This window comes from Mobula hypostoma, chromosome 8 (assembly GCF_963921235.1).
Source record: "Mobula hypostoma chromosome 8, sMobHyp1.1, whole genome shotgun sequence".
Lineage (NCBI taxonomy): Eukaryota > Metazoa > Chordata > Chondrichthyes > Myliobatiformes > Myliobatidae > Mobula > Mobula hypostoma.
In genome coordinates, this window is record NC_086104.1 from 122,274,780 (window position 1) to 122,299,392 (window position 24,613).

At 48.7% G+C, this 24,613-nt stretch overlaps 1 protein-coding gene across 1 annotated transcript; it reads right to left on the reverse strand.

Annotated features, from left to right (window-relative positions):
• Positions 1 to 501: 501 nt before the first annotated feature.
• LOC134350243 (uncharacterized) lies at positions 502 to 16,139 on the reverse strand. The gene is made up of 9 exons (XM_063055257.1): positions 15,885 to 16,139; positions 14,230 to 14,330; positions 11,915 to 12,103; positions 8,346 to 8,767; positions 7,203 to 7,308; positions 6,920 to 7,066; positions 1,980 to 2,040; positions 1,039 to 1,172; positions 502 to 626 (listed from the first exon to the last, which is right to left on the reverse strand). Exons 1-9 carry the CDS (start codon positions 15,955 to 15,957, stop codon positions 513 to 515), a joined length of 1,347 nt encoding a protein of 448 aa, XP_062911327.1. The 5' UTR covers positions 15,958 to 16,139; the 3' UTR covers positions 502 to 512.
• Positions 16,140 to 24,613: the final 8,474 nt, after the last annotated feature.

Below are 24,613 nucleotides of genomic sequence, written 5' to 3' on the forward strand. Positions count from 1 at the left end.
ACGGGGTGGGGTACCAGCGATCAGGGTCCGGAGAGTCACTGGGAGAGGGTTACCGACACAGGGATGGGTGTAGGGGCAGGAGGGGGCACACAGGCTTTCCCGCAACGTCTGGCTCTCTTAGTGACTTTACTCAAAGTGTAAGGTTGGGAATACTGTATCTCGTTTGGAAGGCGCCACCCCTCCCCATAGCACTTCCTCCTCACCACCCCTCCCACAGTGCCCCCTCCTCACCGCCCCTCCCATAGCGCTCCCTCCTCACCATCCCTCCCACAATACACCCTCCTCACCGCCCCTCCCGTGGAGCTCCATTCTCAACACTCCTTCCACGGAGCTTCCTCTTCACTGCACCTCCCACCACTCCCTCCTCAAAGCCCCTCCCACGGGGCTCCCTCCTCACCGCCCCTCCCACGGCACCTGATATTCTGAGTAATATTAATGAAATAAATCATTAAAATCATAATTTTCCACAGCCAGTGTCAGACTGGGGTGTATTGTATGTCGAATGCCATCGGTCAGTACAACGCAATCTCCTCGGGTGTCTGGCATCTTTCTGTGCGTCTGACGTCTGGGCTCAGATGGGGTTCTGTCCTCTGTCTTCCGCCCATGGCTGCCTCATGGCCAGGTCCCTAGAACAGTATCATGGGAAAGGGGGCCATTAGTGCTGGTGAGTAACCGTCTACCCCATTGCACAGGCACTCACGTACCCACACATAACCCTCACCCTCATGCACACACACACACACACGCACACACACACGCACACGTATACGCACACGCACACACACACGCACACACACACACACACACACGCACACGCGCACGTATACACACACGCGCGCGCACACACACACGCACACACACACACGCACACACACCTGCACCAACACAAGCACTGACCCTCACCGGGGATGGGTTTCACACACACACACGCACACACACACGCGCACACATACACACACACACACACACACACATGACTGTCCCACTCTGACCCTCCCCTAACCCGCCTGCACTTGGAGCAGTGAGCAGCGGCCTCACCTGTAGGTGGTCAGATGCCCCCAGCCGGATTAGACTGCTGATGACATTGTATGCCTCTTCCCTCCAAAACCACAGCTCAGGGATCTGATCGGGATAAGATAGGTTTTCCACTGCGTAGTGCATGGGGGTGCATCCTAGAGGGGGATTCCACAGGAAATGGGTTTCAGTTATGAAAGCAGGCTTTTCTCTCCACACCCCTTCCCTTTCATTTCCACAATCCACATTTCCAATGGGACCCAACCCCCTGCCCATTCACTCCCAATGGGATCCCACCCCTTCTCATTCACTCCCATTATTCACTCTCAGTATCTGCAATCCCAATCAGAACTCACCCCTTCTCATTCACTCCCAATGTCCACACTACCAATAGGACACGTCCCTTCCTATTCACTCCCATAGGATCCACCCTTTCCAATTTACTCCCACTGTCCACACTCCCAACGGGACTCCACCCCTTCCCATTCACTCTCAGCACCTGCAATCCCAATGGAAACTCACCCCTTCTCATTCACTCTTACTGTCTGCACTCCTAAAGGAACCCCACCCCCTTCCAACCCCAGTCCATGCTCCCAATGAATCCAGCACCTTCCCATTTACTCCCAATAGGTCATGCCCCAATGGCTTCACTCCCATCCTCCGCAATCCCAATGGAGCCCCACCCCTCCACATTCTCTCCTGCCGTCTACACTCCCAATGAAACCCTACCTCTTCCCATTCACTCCCATTGTCCATGCTCCCAATGGGACCCCCCACTTCCGCATTCATTCCCATCGTTCATCCTCCCAATGCGACCCCACCCCTCTCCATTCACTCGCACCATCACACTCCCTATGGGACCCAACTTCTTAGCCCTGTTTGACATTGAATGAGGAGCATTTGGATAGGGTGTGGAAGTTATGTTCGGCCTCCTTCCCTGGTCCTACAGGAGACCAGGACCTTACCGTTATTATCCTCTGTATTCTGTGCAATTAATGCTCCACCCAATCCCATCAGTTGGATTGCCTGAGATGAAAAAGAAATGTTGGTGTATTAGTCTCTGGTTCTCAAGAAGGGCTCAGAATAAGCTCACACATTTTCTTGGGGTTGCAGTAGAAATCCTGATCCAGGTGTACCCAGAGCAGGGTGGAAGGAGGTTGAAGGTGGAGAGAGAGTGGTCCCCAACCTCCGGGCCGCGGATCGATACATTGCTGCGAAGAATGCACTGGTGCGGCGGTAGTTGGAATGCACCCAGCACATCTTTGAGAAAAAAGCCAAAATAAACAAGCTAATTAAATTAGGCTGCCCGGATCTGGGCGGACACTTATGTGCTGGGCAGCACCTAATTAATTAGCTTGTTTATTTCGGCCTTTTTCTTAAAGATGTGCTGGGTGCATTCCGACTACTGCTGCACCACTGCGTTCTGCGCGGCAATGTATCGGTCTGAGGCCCGGAGGTTGGGGACCACTTTCCAGGGGATTATCAATCCGCAGCTGCTGCTACTCTGAGATAAAGTCAGTGTGCTACAAAATGTTCATGAGGCTGCCCTTAGAGACTTGCATTTGGCTCTGGTCACCTCACTTACAGGGAGGAGATGGAGACTTTGGAGAGGGTACCAGGATGCTGGCTGGATTACAGAAGAAGCTGGACATCCATTCTTTCTGGTCAAAAGACCTAACCTGTTTTCCTCCACCACCACCCTCTTCTGTCTGGCACAAATGGCCCTCACCCTCAACAATTTCTCCTTTGGCTCCTCCCTCCTTCTCCAAACTGAAGGGGTAGTCATTGGCACACATGGGCCCCAGCTATGCCTGCCTCTTCATTAGCTACGTAGAATAGTCCTTCCTTGGTGATACCCCCCAACTTCTCCCCTGCTACACTGATGACTGCATCGGTGCTGCTCCTCGCACCCATGCCGAGCTTGACAATTTCAATGACTTTGCCTCCAGCCTCTCTGCCCCATCTCTGGAGACAAACTGTCTACTGACCTCTTTTATAAGGCAATCAATTCCTATGGCTATCTTGACTCTACCTCTTCCCACCCTGTCTGCTGTAAAAATGCTATTCCCTTTTCTAAGTTCCTTTGATTCTGCTGCATCTGTTCCCAGGATGAGGCTTTCCTTTCCGGGACATCACAGATATCCTCCTACTTCAAAGAACAGGGTTTCCCTTCCTCCACTATTGATGCTACCCTCATCTACATCTCCTCCGTTTTCTGCCACCTTCACAGATTCCTCTTGTCCCCCCCTCTTTCCCTCTGTGATCCCATTCTGCATTCATGCTTCCCCACTAATCGCCCTCCTGGCACATATTTCTGCAAGAGACAGGAGCTCTATGCCTGCTAGTTCACCTCCATTCAGAGCTCCAAACAGTCCTTCCAAATGAGGCAACACTTCACTTGCAAATTGGGTACTGCTGATGTGACCTGAGGAAAAACTGGGGGGCTACTTTGTGGAGGACCTCTGCTCTATCTGCCAAAAGTGGAATTTTCCAGTGGAAAGTTTTCCAGTATTCTAATTCCTATCCCCATTCCCGTTCCATCATGTTGATCCATGGCCTCCTCTTCTGCTACAATGAGGCCACTCTCAAGGTGGAGGAGCAACACCTTATATTCCTTCCAGGTAGCTTTCAACCTGATGGCATGAACATTGCTTCTTCCTTCCAATAATCCTTTTTTTTTTGTTTCTTTTCCCCTCCCTCTTCCTTCTTCTATCCCCCACTCTGGCCTCTGATCTTTTCTCCTCACCTGCCTATCACCTACCCCTGGTGCCCCTCCTCCTTCTCCCATTTTCCACTTTCCTCTCCTATCAGATTTTTTTCTTCTCCACCTTTCCTGGCTTCATCTGTCACAATCTAGCTTGCCCTCCTCTTCCCCCCACCCCACCCCACCTTTTTATACTGGTGTCATCACGCTTCCTTTTCAGTCCTGATGATGGATCTTGGCCCAAAACATTGACTGTTTATTTCCATAGGTGGTGCCTGACCTGCTGAGTTGCTCAGACTTTCTGTGTGTGTTGTTCTGGACAAACTTGGGTGATCTTCTCTCGAATGGTGGAGACTGAGAGGAGACCTTACTTCAGGAGACGGGCCAGTGCACTCGCTCCTACCTTCATCAGAGGTGCTGGGGTGGAGAGGGTTGAAAGCATCAACAATTGCCTGTCCTGGTCCAACCACACTGATGTCACTGCCCAAAAAAAGTTCACCAGTACTTCTACTTTCTCAGAAGGCCAAAGAAATTTGACATTCCTCCATTGACCTGCACCTTTTGTTATTGATGGACCACAGGAAGCATCTGATTTGGATTCATCATGGTTTGATGTAGCAGCTGCTCTGCCTGTGACCACAAGAAACTGCAGAGGGTTGTGGTCATAGCTCAGCACATCACAGAAACCAGCCTTTCCTCCATGGACTCTGTCTACATTTCTCATTGCTTCTGTAAAGCAGCCAGCGTAATCGAAGACCCCACCCAGCCCGGACATTCTCTCTTCTCCCCTCTCCCATCGGGCAGAAGATACAAATGCCTGAAAGTATGTACCACCAGGCTTGGAGAGAGCTGCTATCCCACTGTTATCAGACTCTTTAAATGGACCTCTTAAATGCTAAGGGTGAATTCTAGACCTCATAATCTACTTTGCAATGACCCTTGCACCTTATTGACTGCCTGCACTGCACTTTCAGAATTAGAATTCAGAATCAGGTTTCATATCATTGGCATATGTCATGTCAGCAGCAGCGTAATACATACACTATATATATAACTAAGAAAATTAAATTAAATAGGTAGTGTAAAAAGAACAAAAAAATAGTGTGGTAGTATACATGGGTTCAGTGTCAGTTCAGAGATCTGACGGCAGAGGGGTAGAAGCTGTTCCTGAAACACTGAGTGTGCATCTTCAGGCTCCTGTACCACTTCTTTGATGGTAGTAATGAGGAGAGGGTGGATAGGGGTCCTTAATGATGGATGCTGCCTTTTTCAGCCATCAGCTTTTGAAGGTGCTGGTTGCTGGGGAGACCAGTGCCCATAATGGATCTGGCTGAGTTTACAACCTTCTGCAGCTTTTTCCGATCCTGTGCAGTGGCCCCTCCGTACCAGATGGTATGTACCTGTTACATTATATTCTGTTTTCTTTTTTTACTACCTCATTGTACTTATGCACAAAATGATCTACCTGGATGGCAAGCAACCAAAATCATTTCATTGCATCTCAGTACATATATCAGTATTAAACATACTACCAGTTGTTTAGAATTTTGGTCTCCTCTAAAGAAAGACATACTTGGCAAAAGTTTAAAAGTTTTGAGGCTGTTGCTAGGACTCAAAGGGGTTGAATTACAGGGTAGAGGTTAGGTAGGCTGGAACTTTGTTCCTTGGCATGTAGGAGACTGAAGGGTGACCTTCCAGAGATGCGGAATATCATGAGGGGCAGAGATAAGGTGAAGAGTCAAGAACTAGAGGGCACAGGTTTAGGGGTCCAGACAAAAGATCGGGTCGGCACTCCTCCTGTTCTAAGCTAAGTCTTCAGAATGTGGTGGTTCATTTTGGACACAAAGTAAAGGAGGCTCCTGGAACACTGGAGCAGGCCACTCAGCCCAGAACATGCTCTCTTCTCACTGCTACCAACAGGGTGGAGATACGGGAGTCTGAAGACCCACACTCGACATTTTAGGTGCATCTTCTTGCCCTTTGCCAGCAGAGTTCTGACTGGCCCATGAACTGCTGAACACTACTTTGCGATTACACTATTTATTGTCACATGTGGTAGTTTTTTACATCTTGCGCAGTACTGCTGCTACAAAGCATCGAATTTCGTGACGTTTCATTGATAGCAAATCTGAATCTGATCTCTATGATGAACACAATGTCGAACTAAACCAAGGCTCTTCTTCCTACAAATGGCCCACATCCCCCCATCCCCTGCAACGCGCACAAAATGCCGGGGAAGCACAACAAGAACGAAAAAGGACAGTCAATGTTTCGGGCTGAGACCCTTCAGAAATCCCTTTGGATTTTCAGCATTTTCAGATTTTCTCTTGCTTCCCTGCACATTTATGTGTCTGTCTAACAGCCTCTTGAACACCTCTATCATATCTGCTTCCACTACCACACCAGGCAGCGCAGTCCAGGCACCAACTATTCTCTGTATAAAAAAAACTTGCCCTGCACATCTCCTTTGGCCATCCTCCTCCTCACACTAAATGCCTGCCCTCTGGTATTAGAGATTTTGACCCGGGGTACAAGAAACCAGCTGTCTATTCTGTCTTATGCATCTCATAAACTATGGGGTGAAAGATACTGTCTACTCTGTCTGTGCCTCTCATAAGTTTATAAACTTCTATCAAGACTCCCCTCGGCCTTCTCCGCTCCAGGGAAAACAACTCAAGTTTGTCCATCCTCTGACAGGCTCCAGCACCGAGCTGTCCTCCTCCACAGCCAAACCTGGCTCTACGTACTTGCAAGGAAAATGTCGAAGATGGTATCTCTTGATGCTCAGGATATCAGCCCCTTAATCCAGGCAGCATCCTGGTAAAGCTCTTCTGCACCCACTCCAAAGTCTCCACATCCTTCCTGTCATGAGGTGAGCAGAACTACACACAATACTCCAAGAGTGACCTGACCAAGGATCTATACAGCTGCAACATGACTTCCTGACTCTTGTACTCAGTGTCCCGACCGATAAAGGCAAGCATGCCTTAACACCTTCTCCACAAGCCTGTTTACTTGTGCCTTCTCTACTCCCCATCGACTTTCAGGGAGCTGTGGATCTGCAGCCCAAGACCCTTCAGTGAATCAGGAATGGGAAACTCAGATATTCCCACAGGCTGAACGGAGGACACTCCTCCAGTCACTGGAATGGAGGAGGTGGCGGCTGCTGGCTGTGACTGGTCACCAGAGGGAGATAGTTACCTGCAGCACAGAACTGAGGCAGTCCTCAGCGCAGATGTGCAGCGGAGTCTTGCCAAAGTGATCCTGAATGCAGAGGCTGGCCCCGAGGCTGAGCAGGTCAAGGACGATGAGGGGCTCGTTCCGTTCCACGGCAAAGTGCAGAGCAGTCTGTAGGGATGGGGGGAGTGCGGGGGTGGTTTAGAAGAGGGAAAGCAATAAGTTCAGACACTGTTTCCATCACCTGTCCTAAGAGTTACGAGGGATCGGGTTGCACACAAATGCACGCACTTGCACATGCACTGACCTTCCCGCTGACATCCTGAGCGTCGAGAGATCCCATCTCCGACATCCTCTTTGCAAGCACGTAGACCAGGGTTCGGTTGCGGAGGAGGACGGCTCGGTGCAGAAGCCTGTCAGAGGAAGAAGGAGGAAGGTTCTAAATACAGTGCCTGCACTCCCCCTCCTCCCTCCCCTGGCCCAAATCCCTCAGCCTCTCCCACACTGCATCCGCTGGACCCGGTCCCAGGTCCTGCGAGGATGCAGAAGCTTTGAAATTGTCAATATGCTTGTCAGTGAGTTAATTGTGTTAACTTACACCATTAATTCTGCTCTTGGGTACTGAGGCGCTGATGTCCTCAGAATCTGTCACTCTACTAAGAGCTGTGGCCATTCAGAGCTAAAGGAAAGACGTGACAGTACTGGAGTGGGTGGAAGGTGTTGAGGGACAGAGGAACAGGGGCAGGTCACACACTGTCAATAGTGGGTACTTGTCCAAATGTCTTTTTGAAATTCTGCAATTGAATCTGCCTTGCTGTGATATTGTCTGCTTGTACTGCTCTTTCTATGCAACTGTTGCACTTTATTCTACATCTTGTTATTGTTTTACCTTGTTCCTTCTCAATGCACTATGCAATGATCAGTTTGCAAAATAAGCTTTTCACTGTACCTCAGTACTGGTGACAACAATAAACCAATTCTAACTCCAGATCCAATGCTAATTCCAATTTCTTCAGACAGCTCATTCCATTGGGAATTGGTATTGGTTTATCCTGACCAATGAACCATGGAGTAGAGGGGGGAGAATCAGACAGGGTTCCTGCTGATCATTATTGCCCACAGACCCCTGAGTTCAGGGGAGGCGGAGGGGAGGGAATGTCGACTCAGACCATGAGAGGCCTGTGTCGGGCATTTTCATGCCTTACAAGGCGCAGATTGGAAGTCTGTGTGGGGCGCCACTCCTTGCACAGACTAGAGCAATGTGTGATTAAGTGCCTTGCTCAAGGACACAAACACGCTGCCACAGCTGAGGCTCGAACAAGCGACCTTGAGATGACTAGACGAACGCCTTAACCACTTGGCCACGTGCCCACACAAGGGGAGAGGGGGTGTCAAAAAGGTATGCAGCACCTGCAGGTGAGGCAGTGAGTCAACAAAAGGGGGGACTTACGTTCTTCGGTTGGAGTCGTGTGTTTGCATCTGTTGAGGACTTAGCCGCCACACGTTCTCCTTCACCGTACCGAGCTGCTGCAGGAACGTCGGATCCTGTCCAGTGAAGGACTCCAGCTGGGACGGGAGATTGGACAGCTTGGCAGATGTCGTCCCAGCCCCTGAACTCTTGCCTGCATGGAGGTCAGATGGGAACAGCTTCACCAGGTGCCCTGCACCTGTCCTGGAGGGAGTGGGAGAGGCCTCCCATTCCGATGGTGCCCTAAGCGTGAAATCCAACAGCTGCCAAGAGCCCGAGATAAAACCTGGGAGGGCAGGTAGGTCGGCAGAGGTCTCCCTGGCACCCGAGTCACTGTCCCAGCGGGAAGAGCTGTCGTGGGCGTCGACGTTGGAGGGGACATGGCTCCTCAGGTGCCCCTCATTCTGTGTAGAGGAAGGGAGGAAGATGTTATGTTAGGCTGGCGACCCAAATGTGAATTCCCACAGCCGCCAAAAGCCAAGGTAATATCCAGGAGAGCCTGAAGCATTTCATTGGGTAAGGCAGCATCAGCGTTGATAGTCTAGAATTAAGGAGGAAGGGAGGGACCATCACTTAAGAGTAAGATAGTGCTCAGTTATGGCAGAAGCAGGTGAGTCTGGGGTGAAGATCTGAGTAGTTTTTGAATTCTCTGGGCCTGTGCTCAATGGAGTTCTGAAAGATGGGGATGAGGAAACATCATTGAAACCTACCGGATACTGGAAGGCCTGGATTGAGCAGGTGTGGAGAAGGTGTTTCCATCAGTAGGAGTGTCCAGGGTCTGAGGGCACAATCTCAGAACAAAGAGACACCCCTTTGGAACTGAGATGAGGAACAATGTCTTCAGCGAATCTGTGGAATTGCAACTGAGGGTGATGGTAGAGGCCAAATCACTGGGTATATTCAAGGCAGAGGTTGATTGGTTCTTGATTGGAGAGGAGTGTTAAGGAGAGAAGGCAGGAATAAGAGAATCAGCCATGGTGGAGCAGACTCAATGAGCTGAATGGCATAATTCTGGTCTTATGGAATTTATTTTTCTCCCAGTACTTGGAACAAACGTGCGTTGGACTTGTGGTCCAAGTGCATTGTTCCCTGAAAGAGGGGACATGGGTGCACACCAGCAGTTTCAGGCACAGTTTCTTCCTTACAACCATAAGGTTTTTAGATGAATAGAGCACTGCAGTACATAACCAGGCCCTTTGGCCCACCTAGTCTGTATTGGCCTTGTCTACCTAGTTTGATCTACCTGCACCTGGACCATATCCCTCCATACTTCTTTCATCCACGAGCCTATCCGAACTATTAAAAAAAAAGACCTGACGCAGACTGGGAGATCGTTTCGCTGAACACCTACGCTCTGTCTACCAGAGAAAGCAGGATCTCCCAGTGGCCACACATTTTAATTCCACTTCCCATTCCCATTCTGATATGTCTATCCACGGCCTCCTCTACTGTAAAGATGAAGCCACACTCAGGTTGGAGAAACAATACCTTATATTCTGTCTGGGTAGCGTCCAACCTGATGGCATGAACATTAACTTCTCAGACTTCCGCTATTACCCCACCTCCCCCTCATACCCCGCCTGTTATTTATTTATTTATATACACACATTCTTTTTCTCTCTCTCCTTTTTCTCCCTCTGTCCCTCTTACTATACCCCTTGCCCATTCTCTGGGCTCCCCCCTCCCCCTTTTCTTTCTCCCTAGGCCTCCTGTCCCATGATCCTCTCATATCCCTTTTGCCAATCTACTGTCCAGCTCTTGGCTCCATCCCTCCCCCTCCTGTCTTCTCCAATCATTACAGATCTCCCCCTCTCCCTCCCACTTTCAAATCTCTTACTAGCTTTTCTTTCAGTTAGTCCTGATGAAGGGTCTCGGCCTGAAACGTCGACTGTGCCTCTTCCTAGAGATGCTGCCTAGCCTGCTGCGTTCACCAGCAACTTTTATATGTGTTGCTCAAACTATTCTTAAGTGTTATAATCGATCCCTCATCTACCACTTCTGTTGGCAGCTTGTTCCACCCTTGTACCACCCTCTGGGTGATGAAGTTTCCCTTTCATCCTTAATCTATGGCCTTTCATTCTAGTCTCGCCCAGACTGAGGGGAAAAAGTCTGCATACATTTGATTCACCCTATCTGTAACCCTCTTAATTTTGTACACTTCGAAAAGATCTCCCCTCATTCTCCTGCACTCAAGGGAATAAACTCCTAACTTGTTCAACCTTCCTCTGCAACTCAGGTCCTTAAGTCATTGCAACACTCTTGTAAATTTCCTCTGCACTCTTTCAACTTTATTCCAAGTTTCATTTGGCCCAAATCCTTCCAAATCACTCTATCTATACTATCCTATGTATACCTCTAAAAGATCTCCCCTCATTGCCCTGCACTCCAGAGAATAAAATCCTAAACTATTCAAGCTATCTCTAAGTCAGGTCCTCAAGTCCTGGCAACATTCTTGTAAAATTTCTCTCCACCGTTTCAAGCATATTGAAGTCTTTCTTGCAGGTAGGTGAGCAGAACTGCACACAACACTGTAAATTAGGCCTCAGCAATATCTTCTTCAACTTCAACAAAAAATCTATCTCCTATACTCTTGAACTGACCCACACAACCCGAACTTTGCCTCAGCAATGGAACACCTCCTCCACTATAATAAACTTTTCTCTGAAGGTGCTGCGCTGTTGCACTGAGTTCCTGCTCTGAGTTTTTCACAGAGAGTGTGGTGGGTGTATGGAACACGCTGTCAGAGGAGATAGTAGAGGCAGGTAAAATTACATTTAAAAGTTACTTGAACAGGTACATGGACTGGAAGAGTTAAAGGGATGTGGATCAAACACAGGCAAATGGGGCTGTCAGTCAAGAGTGTGTTGCGACACTCTTGACTGTCTGGGTGCAGTAAGTCCATGCACTTCACATCCACATTACCCATCCCCCATCTATAAAGCATAGCTCAGCTGTGTGACGAGACACTCCCCACTTCTCTGGATGTTGTTGATCTTGCACTCCAAATCTGCCACATTACCTGCCCCCAGCACGGCCAAGTGGTTAACACGTTTGTCTAGTAATCTGAAGGTCGCTAGTTCGAGCTTTGGCCGAGGCAGCATGTTGTGTCCTTGAGCAAGGCACTTAACCACACATTGCTCTGCGACGACACCGGTGCCAAGCTGTATCAGCCCTAGTGCCCTTCCCTTGGACAACATCGGTGGCGTGGAGAGGGGAGACTTGCAGAATGGGCAACTGCCGATCTTCCGTACAACCTTGCCCAGGCCTGCGCCCTGGAAACCTTCCAAGGCGCAAATCCATGGTCTCACAAGACTAACGGATGCCTCTAAAAAAACCTGCCACCCCCAAAAAAAAAATCTACAGGCGAGGAGTGTGATGGGACAATCTGCACTTCCATAGGTGCACTCCACATCCACCACATTATGTAGGCAAATGGGACCAGCTCAGATAGGGAACCTTGGTCGCTGAACGGCCTCTTTCTGGGCCGCCTGACTCGATACGCCCAGAGTGCTTTTTGGAAAAGACGGTGATTTGTGGGGAAATGTTCATACCTGGTTTCTTGAGGCCAGACGTATGGGCAAACTGGATGGGTCGGAAGGTACTGCCAAGTGGGCGTCTCCATCTGGGAATCCAAAGCGTCTGACCGAAGCCTGGGAAGCAGTGTCTGTTGGGAAGCGGTCTGAGGTCAGGTCATTGGAGATCACATCGTTCACCATCTCCAGCTCATCAAGGTCGCCTGGCTGTTTGATGATAAGAGAGTTTTGGTCCAGGAGACAAGGTCGGAATGTAGAACATGGAACAGTACAGCAGAGGAAAAGGTCTATGCTAGCTTTGGTGCCAATGTCTGTGCTAGCTTTGGTGCCAATAAAAGCTGCACATCTGCCTGCATATGATCCATATTCCTCCATTTTATGCAGAATTCATTTAAATCCTATCTACCTACACTATGTCCATATCTGTCCATTCTCTGCACATTCATGTGTCTGACTACCAGTCTCTTAAACACCTCTATTACACCTGCCTCCACCACCACCTCTGGCAGCACATTCCAGGATCCACCACTCTGTGGGTCCTGCACGTATCCTTTAAACTTTCCCTCTCTCACCTTCAACCTCTGCCCTCGAGCATGTGACATTTCCACTCTTGGAAAAGGACCTTAATCATGCTTCTGATGGTTTTATAAACCTCTATCATGTCTCCCCTCAGCCTCCGCTGCTCTGGAGAAAACAAACGAAGTTTGTCCAGCTTCTCTTTGCAGCTGATGCCTCTAATCCAGGCAGCATCCTGGTGAACCTCTTCTGCACCCTCTCCAAAGCGTGCACACCCTTCCTGTAATGGGGCAACCACAACTGCATATGACACTCCAAGAGTGGCCTGACCAGAGTTTTATACAGCTGCAACATGATTACCTGACTCTTGTAGTCAATGTACCAATATGCCCCACACCTTCTTTATCACCCTGGTTACCTGTGTGGCCACCTTCAGGGAGCGATGGAATTGGACCCCAAGGTTGCTCCGTTCATCAGTGCTCCCAAGGATGCTGCCATACCTCTCAAAGTGCAGTACCTACACTTGTCCAAATTTAACTTCATCTGGATTTCATCCCTTCTCTCTTTTTCCATTTCCCATTCTGGTTCTCCTCTAACCCCTTCTCCTCTTCTCAGCTGTCTATCACCATCCTCTGGGTCTCTTCTTCCTTCTCTGTGGTGCACTCGCCTCTCTTATCAGATTCCTTCTTCTTCACTCTTTAGCTTTTCCACCTATGACATCCCAAATTCTCACATCGTGTCCCACGTACCTTCCCCTCACCTGGTCTCAACTATCACCTGCCAGCTAGTACTTCCCCCTTTCCTTTCCAGTCCTTATGAAGGGTCTCAGCCTGAAATGTCAACTGGTTATTCCTCTCCATAGAAGCTACCTGACTTCCTGAGTTCCTACAACATTTTGCATGTGCTCATATTTTTCTCTGTTCTGCATCCACTGAATTCTTTGACAAACTTCTTTGCTTTGCACAGTGTGTGTCACCTGCTAACTTACTGATCAGCCCATCTCTATTTTCATCTGAATCATTGTATAGACCATTAAGAGTAGAGATTCCAATTCTGATCCCCACAGAACACCCCTGCTTATGAGCCTCCTGTCAGAATAACTCCCAACAACTACCAGTCTCTCTCTTTTGAACCCAACAAGTCTCAGAGGACTGCATGTACATTAATCTCCTAGATCGGCCAAGCATAAGGGGCATCAATGAGAGCTTTTCTGAAGACCATGTAGACAACAACAATCATCTTAAGCTCATCTGCCAATAGGAATCAAATAGTGTGAAACTCCCTGCACATCATCCCATCACACACTCCTGAGGTCAGACAGAGTAAGACAGAGTATCACTCTCTCTACACCACCCCATCACACATTTCTGGGGTCAGACACAGAGCAAAGCTCCCGACACAGAGTGAAGCTCCCTCCACACTGTCCCATCACACACTCCCAGGGTCAGACACAGAGTGAAGTTCCCTCCACACTGTTCCATCACACACTCCCAGGGTCAGACACAGAGTGAAGCTCCCTCCACACTGTCCCATCACACACTCCCGGGGTCAGACACAGAGTGAAGCTCCCTCCACACTGTCCCATCACACACTCCCGGGGTCAGACACAGAGTGAAGCTCCCTCCACACTGTCCCATCACACACTCCCAGCGTCAGACACAGAGTAAAGCTCCCTCCACACTGTCCCATCACACACTCCCGGGGTCTGACACAGAGTGAAGCTCCCTCCACGCCGTCCCATCACACACTCCTGGGCAGGGTGTGTTGAGGGCTGGGACAGTGGTCAGTGGAGGGTAGGTGTTGGGACAAACGCTCACCTGCAGGCTCTGCTTCCTATCCCGACGACACTGAAGCAGTTCCTTGACCGTGCGCGGTCTTTTCCATGAAGTTTTGTTCTTTCTCCTGGGAACATTTGAGGCTGGGAAGGGGGAATCCTGATTAGCAACCAGGTCAGAACACAACTCCTGACAACAAGCTGGAACGTTATGAATTCAAATCGCAAAGAGACAGCCAGAGGGAATAATTTCCAGGTTTCCAGCATGGAGATACAGCCTGGAAACAAGCCCTTCTGCCCATCGAGTCCATTCCAGACCCATTCCGCTCCCCTCCCCACATTCCCGTTAATTAACACCCCCTGATTCTACCCTCACCCACACACCAGGGGGTAATTAGCCCACCTGCCCCCGCACGGCAAATTTTGGGAGGAAACTCACAGGGAAAATGAGCAAATTACATACACACACGCACAGCGCCAGAGGTTGGGATCGAACCGAGGTCTCTGGAGCTTGGAGAGTGCGTCTCTACCCACTGCACCACCTTTAAAAATAGAGGTGTTGTAGAACAGGGAGACCTAGGAGTACAGGTACAGGTACAGGTACAGAGTTCACTGGAAGCGGCATCGCAGGTAAACAGAGTGGTGAAGGAGCGTTTGGCATAGATCAGTCTAGGAAAGGTCTCGGCCCGAAACGTCTTTTCCATATATTCTGCCTGGCCTGCTGAGTTCCTCCAGCATTTTGTGTGTGTTGCTTGGATTTCCAGCACCTGCAGGTTTTCTCTTGTTTGTGAACTGAGTTCAGGAGTTGGAACGTTACTGCACGTTGGTGAGATCGCTCTCGGCGTATCGTGTGTAGTTCTGGTCGCCCAGCTACAGGAAGGATGTCGTTAAACTGGAGAGGGTGCAGGAAAGATTCACGAGGATGCCTCCGGGACTCGGGGGTTTGAGTTACAAGGAAAGGCTGGACAGGCTGGGACTGGAGTGAAGGAAGCCGAGGGGCGACCCTATAGAGATTTGCAAATCCATGAAGGGCTTTCTCCCGGGCTAGGGGGCTCTGAAACCAAAGGACACGGGTTTAAGATGACAGGAGTAAGATCTAAAGTGGAGCTGAGGAGCGGTTTTTTCCCGCACACAGCGTGCTGGATGAGTGGAACGAGTTGCCAGAGGCAGTGATCAAGGCAGGACATTAAAAGGCATTTGGACAAGAACGGGGATAGGAAAGGTCTGAGGGATACGGACCAAGTGCAGGCAAGTGGGACTAACCTGGAAGGGGATCTTGGTTGACACGGACTAGTTGGGCCGAAGGGCCGTGCTGTGTGTGACTCGTTTATTAGAACCCAGTGTAGTGCTTGATGCCATGGGGGGCGGGGGTTGAGGAGAATGCATCCAGCAGTTTGGTTTATAGGTGGCTCCCTACAAGACGTGCTCACTCTTCAATACCTCCCGGAGATTACCCGCGCTCCAGAGCCGTCAGGGAGATCCCGGAGTAATAATTACCCTATCCTAGCACGCAGCTTATCAGCTCAGCGTGTGCGCTTGTGTCAGTCAGAAATCTGTCACCCAGTGTTGTGTGAAAGACCAGTCCCAAGTGAGGGGCCGAGGGTCAGTGTGTTTACCGGCTCCTTCCCTTCCAGTCGCCGAATCGCTTGCTTCCTCCCCCCCCCCCACCCCCACCACTCCGGCCTCCCGGCTGCTCACCTCTTCCTGCCTTCCCGTCTCCGGAGCCGGGGTCCCGTCCCTCGCTGCTTCGCTCTCTCTCCGTCTTCTCCATGTCCGTCCACGGGCCTGCACTCCGGTTTCCGCCCGCTGCTCCTCTCAGCTCGCCTGCCTGTTCCACTGCCGGCCTGAGACATTTTAAAGACTTTTCTTGGGAGCACCTTTAGTTTCAACTGTTCCCACGCGTTGCGCGAGTTTCACATCGCAGGCTTGTTGCAACACGACGTGGTAGGCAGCCTGTTTACTTTCCTTTGTACCTCAGCTGTACCGTGGGCGACGAAGCCGCTTAAGGCCACACCTCCCTCAAGCACACTTCTACATCCATCCCTGTTACCCTCCTTAGCCAGAGCCAGAATCAGCTTAGTTACCACTGAACAATATTGCGTGAGATTTAGCAGCTCAAGCGGCAGCAATGAAAGGGAATAAACAGTTGGCATCTCGGTCAGAGACCCCACATCAGGACTGGAAAAGAAGGGGGTGGGGCAGAAGCTAGGATAAGAAGAAGGGGGAGGGGAACCAAAGGGAAGTGAGGAGAAGAGAAGGGGTGAGAGTTTTACCAGAAGGATACACTCCTACTGGGCTGCTCTCCTCCTTCTCTTTCTCCCATGGTCCACTCTCCTCTCCCATCAGATTCCTTCTTCTTTGTCCCTTTACCTCTTCCGCCTCTCACCTCCCAGCTCCTCACTTCATCCCCACCCACCTTTCCCCCTCACCTGGTCTCACCTGCCATCTTCCAGCTTGTACTCCTCGCTCTTCCCCCATCTCCTTATGCTGGCTTCCTCCCCCTCCCTTTCCAGAGCCTGACGAAGCATCAACTGTTTACCCCCTTGCTGTCTGACCTGCTTTCTTTTTCTTTATTAATCTTTTTATTGACTTAAAGGGAACATAAATACAAACAAGAGGAGAATTATCTCAAATATATGTATCAATAACAATACAAACTGGGATTGAGATAGACATTATCAAAATCATACATAGTGTTAAGCTGGTATATAATATATAATAAAAAAAAGAAAACAGCAATTCTCCTCTTATCAGTTCATGAAGAGGAAAGAAAAAACTTTGAATTTTAAATGAAGAAAAAAAACCCACTACACTATATAAAAAAAGAAACAAAAAAAAAAGGGACTGGGCAGTCCTGACCTGCTGAGTTGCTCCAGCATTTTACATGTGTGTTGCTCTGGATTTGCAGCATCTGCAGAATCTCCTGTGTTCATGACGTGAAAATTGTTGTTTTGTGGCAGCAATGCAATGCAAAGACATAAAATGATTCTCAATTACAAAATATTTCATTCAGCCTACGCGGCTCCATCTAGTTCTCATTATTCACTCCTCCATCACCTTCAGGCCCCTGTCTCTCCCTTCCTTCCCTCCCCCCCCCCCACTCTCAGAATCAGGTCTATTATCGCAGACGAACTGCCTGTCATGAAATTTGTTGTGCTGTAGCAGCAGTAGAGTGCAGGAGATAAAAAGTTACAATGAATAAATAGTGCAAAAGAGGAATGGCAAGGTAGTGTTCACAGATTCGTGGATTCACTGATGGCAACGGGGAAGAAACTAGATGGCTTCTGAGGAGAGGTTAAGCAAGCTGGGGGTCCTCTCTTTGGAGCAAAGGAGGATGACAGGTGATTTAGCAGAGGCTGGATGGCACTGGGTAGTACAAGAGGTCATAATGTGATTGGAGGAAAGAGGTAAGTTTTTTACACAGAGAGTGGTAAGTCCCTGATAGAGGCAAATACAATAGGGACTTTGAAAAAACTCTTAAAAACTCTTAGATAGGCAGATAGATGAAAGAAAGATAGAGAACTATCTGGGAGGGAAGGGTTAGATATATCTTGGGTAGGGTTAAAAGTCGAAACAATACCATGGGTCGGAAGGGCCTGTACTGTGCTGTACTGTTCTAAATTCTATGTTCTAAAATGCCAGTGTGGGTCTTCAGGCTCCTGTATCTCTTCCCTGATGGTACTAATGAGAAGATGGCAAGAACCAGGTGGTGAGTGTCTGCCCTCTTGAGGCATCACGTTCCGATGGTGGGAAGGGATGTGCCCACGATGCAGCCGCTTCAGTTTATAATTCTTTGTGGCCTCTTGCATTGAAGGTGGTGATGCAACCAGCCAGAATATTCTCTCCATCGTGCATCTTTAGAAATTTGCGGAAACCTTTGGTGACCTTATGAATCTCCTCAAACTCCTTTTGACGTAGAACCACCAGCATACCTGCTACATGATGGAATTAATGTGTTACACCCAGGATTGATCCTCTTCACCTACTCTGCCTTGGCAATTAAAGAGCTAGTTAAGTGTTGTGAGGGTCATTGCCTCTACAGCCCCTCAGACAGTTTGCAATCCCCCTCAGTTCCTCTTTAAACCATAATGCACACTCGTTTTTGAATCTCTGTTTAGAGAAAAGAGTTCAGAGTGATTAACCACGGGCCGTTACTACACTGAACATATCACAGTGTAAGTGAGTGAACATGAGGGCAGGTGCTGAGCTGAGGGCATCAGTAATACCCAGATTGGTGAGTCCCGTATGGGTGGGAGTCGCAAGGGCAGGAAAGCCATCAGGTCATTGGGGTCCAAGGTCTGTGCAAGTCCGAAAGTTGATGATCAGAGAGCCCTGGGTTCTCTACACAGAGGTCGGTGAAGTCCAAAGGCAAAGCTGCAGGTCAAAGTGCAGAGCCTGGTGAGTCTGGAGTAGAGACCTAGAAGCTGGAGACCGAAGTCGGCACGTCCAGAGGTAGAGGCCTGAAGGTCTGGAACGACTTGTCCAGAGTTCAGAGACCCAGTGATTACAAGTTTGTGAGTCTGGGTAAGGGATTAGAAATTGAAGGCCCATTATCTGTTAATTTGAGTGCCTGGGGCCAAGGACTGCAGGCCCAGAGGCAGCCTGTCCAGCAGATGGAGGCGTGCCTGACTGCGAGTGGGTGGTAAAACGGCTTCTTTGCTGTTGTTGTTTTGTTGTTGTTGTTGCCTGTGTTCTGCTGAACATTGTGAGCATCTATGCTGGCACCAGGGTGTGTGGCGACTCTGCATGCCCTTGGGTGTGTCGGTTGATAACACAAACAAACAAAGCTTTTCACGGTATGTTTCACTGTACCCGTGATAAATAAACACGAAATCTGAATGTGACTCTGAACTTCATGGAATCTCCACCTCCATCTCTGTACCATTGAACTCTTCTTGTGAATGATATGGAACATAGAACAGTAGAGAACAGGGATAGGCGCTGTGCCAAATTAGATAACAGTGTACCCAGTTGGGTCATTTGCTACTCTTATGACTGGCAGAGGAATTGGCCTGTGGATTTTGAGGATGCGTTTTAAAAAAAAGAAACACCTATGAGTTGGTCTAAGGGCCTCTTAAACAGCTTTATCATACCTACCTCACCAACACTCCCAGCAGCACATTCCAGGCACCCACCACACTCTGTATGAAAAAAAACTTAACCCGCATATTTCCAAACATTCCACTTCTGACCTAGAATTATATGCAAAACTATGATGTAAGATATTATTATGTAATTATAATGAGTTTATTACTTAACTTTTCTGCCCTGGGGAAAAAGATTCTGACTAATTTATTGGTGCCTATCATGAACTGCTAAACTTCTATCAGGTTTCCTCTCAGCCTCCTCCGTTCCAGAGAAAACAACTCAAGTTTGTCCAACCTCTCCTAATAGCTCATGCCCTCTAGTCCGAACTGCACCCTGCACCCTCTCCAAAACCTCCACACCCTTCTCGTAATGGGGGATACCAGAACTACACACACGACTCCGAATGCGGCCTAATCAAATTGTTATACAGGTGTGAGGTAACTTCCTGACTGTTATACTCAGCACCTAGACCAATAAAGGGAGAGTTTCCTATTGTCTACCCTATCTGCCCCTTCATAACTCTACCCACCACTATCATGTGCCCCTCCTCAGACCGTTCCACTCCCGGGGGAACTCAGCCCCTTCCGCTTTCAGACCCACCCTCCCCCCGTTTCTCCTTGTTACTGACACTGCATCCTAGGCAGCACGCTGGAGAATCTCCTCTGCCCCCTCTCCAGTGCAGTCACCTCCATCCTACAGTGTGGTGACCAGAACTGTACACAGTATCTGTGGCCAGGGTGTTAAGATAAGATAATGATACGGGATAGAAATGTCAACAAGACTTCCCTCACGTTGATGACGTCTGAGAGTGGGAGGGGGAGTAGGGGAGGAACCATGCTTCTGGAGAGCTTACCCTGCATTTAAACTAGAGAGGACGCAATAGGGTTTCCCCATGGTCGCTGCCGGGAGTGGAGTATTTTTGGTTACGAGGAAATAAGGGAGAGGCTGTGTCTGTTCACCCTGGAACAGGAGGGTCTTGGTGGGGGTGGGGGGGGCGTTACTAGAGTAGGTATGAGGAATTCTTCTCCTGGTGGTGGAGGTGGGGGGGGGGAGTCAGATGTGATGTTATATGGGAATGTTTTCGGAGGGTGGTTAGCACTGGGGTTTGGGGTAAGACTCTGTATTAGACCATATGACCTTCCAAACCAGCATAAAACTAGGTCCAGATTTTCTGTGCTTTTCCCATCTCTCTTCTATCTTTCACCTCTCTCTCCTCCCCTCTTTCTCTCTCTCTCCTCTCTCTCTATTCTCTTCTCTCTTTCTCCTATCTCACTTCCCTCCTCTCTTTTCTCTCTTTCTTCTCTCTCCCTGTTCTTTCTCTCTCTCCTTTCTCTGTTATCTCTCTCTTCCCTCTCTCCCACTCTTCTATCTCACCTTTTCTCATTGTTCTCCTTGTCCCCCACTCTCTCTCTTTCACTCACTCCAAACTTCCTCCCTTTACTCCTTCCACCAATTCTCTTCATCCTCTTTCCCCCTCTGTCCCCCTCTCTCTTCTCTTCTCATGCCCTCAGTCTCTTTACTCCCCGTCCTTCCTCTTTCTCTTGCTTCCACTCATGCTCTTCCCCTTCTCCATCTCTTGCCACTTCCCCCTCTCTTCTCTTACAAGAGCAGAGACATAAAACACAGAAAAAATGGGGAGGGTTGGTGAGAAAGGAGGGGGAAGAGAAAGCGGGAAGGAGAGGAGGATGATGGAAGGGGTTTGGGGAGAAGAAAGAGGAGATTAGAAGGAGATGACAGAGAGGGGGAAGAGTCAAGGGAGGAGATAAATGTGGAGAAAGAGAAAGCGAGGTGATGAAGGAAGACACAGACACACAGACACGCACACACACACAGACACACACACACACAGACACACAGACACACGCACACAGATACACACACACACACACACACACACACACACACACACACACACATAGAAAGACAGAGAGAGAAAGAAAGAGGGAGAGGAGAGCGAGTTCAAAATTCAAAGTAAATTTATTACCAAGGTACATTTATAACACCATATACAACCCTGGGATTCTTGCAGGCATACACAGTAAATCCAAGAAGTACAATAGAATTAATAAAAAACTGCACCGAACAGGATGGACAAACAACCAATGTGCAAAAGACAACCAATTGTGCAAATACAAAAGAAACAAAATTTATAATAATAAATAAATAAGCAATAAATATCAAGGACATGATATGAAGAGACCTTGAAACAGAGTCCATTGGTAATGGGATGAATGATGGTTGAGGGGGTAATAACTGTCTCTGAACCTGGTGCTGTGGATCCAGAGGCTCCTATACCTTCTTCCCGATGGCAGCAATGAGAAGAGAGCATGGCCTGGATGGTGGGATTCCTGATGATGGTTACTGTTTTCCTACAACAGCACTCTGTGTGGACGTGCTCAACAATGAGGAAGGCATTACTCATGATATAATGGCCCATATCCACTACTTTTTGCAGGATTTTCCATTCAAGGGCATTTTGTACCAGGCCGTGATGCAACCAGTCAGCATAATCTCCATCACATATCTATAGAAGTTCATGAACATTTTAAATGCCATGCCAAATCTTCGCAAACCGATAAAGAAATAAAGGCTTTCTTCGTAATTGCACTTATCTGATGGGCCCAGGACAGGTTCATGAAATGAGAGTAGAGAGGAATCTAAGGTTGTTGACCCTCTCCACCTCTGATCCCATGATGATAACTGGTTCATTGATCTCCTGTTTAGAGAGAGAGAGAGAGAAATACAGAGACAGAGAGACAGAGGTAGAACCTTTCCATGTTCTCATGAGAGATTTTCAAAATCTACATTGCTCTCTCCACAGAGTCTTCTGAACTTGTTGGGTACTCCAACATTCTTGATTGTGGATTTTCATAGGAAGGCACCTTGTGAATGTAGGTGTGTGTGTGTGTGTGTGTGTGTGTGTGTATAAAACAAGGCAACCATAACTCAATGCAATACTTCAGATGCACCTAACCAGAGTTTTATAAAGCTGTAACATAACTTCCTGACTCTTGAACTCAATGCCTTGACCAATGGACAGTTCCTGAAAAAGCTGCTGACCTGAAACATTGACTGTTAGATGCTGTCTCCTCTTAGATACTGCCTGATCTGTTGAGTTCCCCCATCATTTTGTGTGTGTTACCTTAAAATTATACCCTGTTGTATAAGTCATTTTCACCCTGAGCAAAAGGCTCTGGCTGACCACTCTATTTATGCCTCTCATCATCCTATACACTTCTATCAAGTCACCTCTCATCCCTCTTTACTTCCAAGGGGGTAAAAAGCCCTACCTTGCTGAAACATTTCTCATAAGACACACTCTCTAATCCAGGCAGCATCCTGGTAAACCTCTCTGCACCCTCTCCAAAACCTCCTCCTTCCCATACAGGGGTGACCATAACTGAACTCGATACTCCAAGTGTGGTCTCACCAAGGTTTTATAGAGTTGCAACATTACCTCACAGATCTTGAACTCAGTCCCTGAATGAAGAAGGCCAGCACACCACATGCCTCTTCAACACCCAATCAACTTGCCCAGCAACTGTGAGGGAGCTAATGACTAGGAACTCAAGGTCCCTCTGTTCTTTCATACGTTAATCCTGTGTTCACATTCAGCCTTCCAAAGTGAATCACTTCACACTTTTCTAGATTGATGTCCTGTTGTAACCTACAACATCATTCTTCACTATCCACACCACCAGCCCTTGTGACACTTGCAGACTTACTAACCCACCCTTCAACTGCCTGTTGTTGTGTGCAGTTCATTGCGGGCAACCAATCAGAATCAGAATCGGTTTTATTATCGCTGGCATATGCGTGAAATTCCTTGGATAGATAGATAGAGAGAGGTAGCTGGATAGATAGAGAGAGAGAGAGAGAGAGAGAGAGAGAGAGAAATCGTGAATAAAGAGTACAATGTAGTGAGATAGTGTTCATGAGTTCACGGTCCGTTCGGAAATCTGGTGGTGGAAGGGAAGAAGACGTTCCTAAAGCATCGGATGTGGGTTTTCAGGCTCCTGCACCGTAGAAGTGGTCAGGTCTCCCTTGACGCCCACTCATGTGCCTACATCTCTTTATGTCACCCGGCAGGTCACTTGCAGGAGTTTTGCAAGGTCGTCGCGGGGTCATCGCCAGTTTCCATGATAACAGGAAAAGCTCCGGGAAGATTGCTCACTCACTTTCTCCGCACCTCCCACGCCTGGATCCTCGCTTCATGTCCTCGGTGCTTCCAGACAGGTGAAGCTTATTCAAGCGCAAACATGAAGGAAATCTGCAGATGCTGGAAATTCAAGCAAGACACACAATTCAATTCAAGCAACACACATCAAAGTTGCTGGTGAACGCAGCAGGCCAGGCAGCATCTGTAGGAAGAGGTGCAGTCGACGTTTCAGACGAGACCCTTCGTCAGGACTAACTGAAGGAAGAGTGAGTAAGGGATTTGAAAGTGGGAGGGGGAGGGGGAGATCCAAAATGATAGGAGAAGACAGGAGGGGGAGGGATGGAGCCAGGAGCTGGACAGGTGATTGGCAAAAGGGATACGAGAGGATCATAGGACAGGAGGTCCGGGAAGAAAGACAAGTGGGGGGGGGGGGACCCAGAGGATGGGCAAGGAGTATATTCAGAGGGACAGACGGAGAAAAAGGAGAGTGAGAGAAAGAATGTGTGCATAAAAATAAGTAACAGATGGGGTACGAGGGGGAGGTGGGGCCTTAGCGGAAGCTCTCGGCCTGAAACGTCGACTGCACCTCTTCCTACAGATGCTGCCTGGCCTGCTGCGTTCATCAGCAACTTTGATGTGTGTTGATTCAATTCAAGCGTCGGTTCTGCTGGCACGGCTTTGGAAAATGCCGAGGCGGTTCAGTCACACGTCTCTGAGATTTAACCGATTTTCACCGGAGAAAGCTACAACACCCTGTATGTCCAAGCGTTCGCTCTCCTCCCACCCCGTCTTTCCATGTGCACACCCAGCGAAACACTCGATTAAATCCCAGACAGTAACCCACACCCGGGGATCTGTTATTCTATAAATAAAACCACTAACCCCAGGATGAGACCTAAGCCTGTAATTCACACCGGTGATCTGTTAAACTCCACACAAACCCCGAAACCGTAGAGTATATCCCAGGCTTCACCCACTCCTGGAGATCTGTTATTTCACACAGAATCCTTCCGACCCGGAGATTAGATCCCATTTAGTAACCCACTCCCTGGGATCTGTTATTCTATACATACAACCCTTGAGCCTGTAACACACTCACGGGAATGTTATTCTACATATAAGCCCCCTGAATCTTTCGATCCGGAGGAACAGTTAGTTTCGTTCACTTTTACACTCGCAA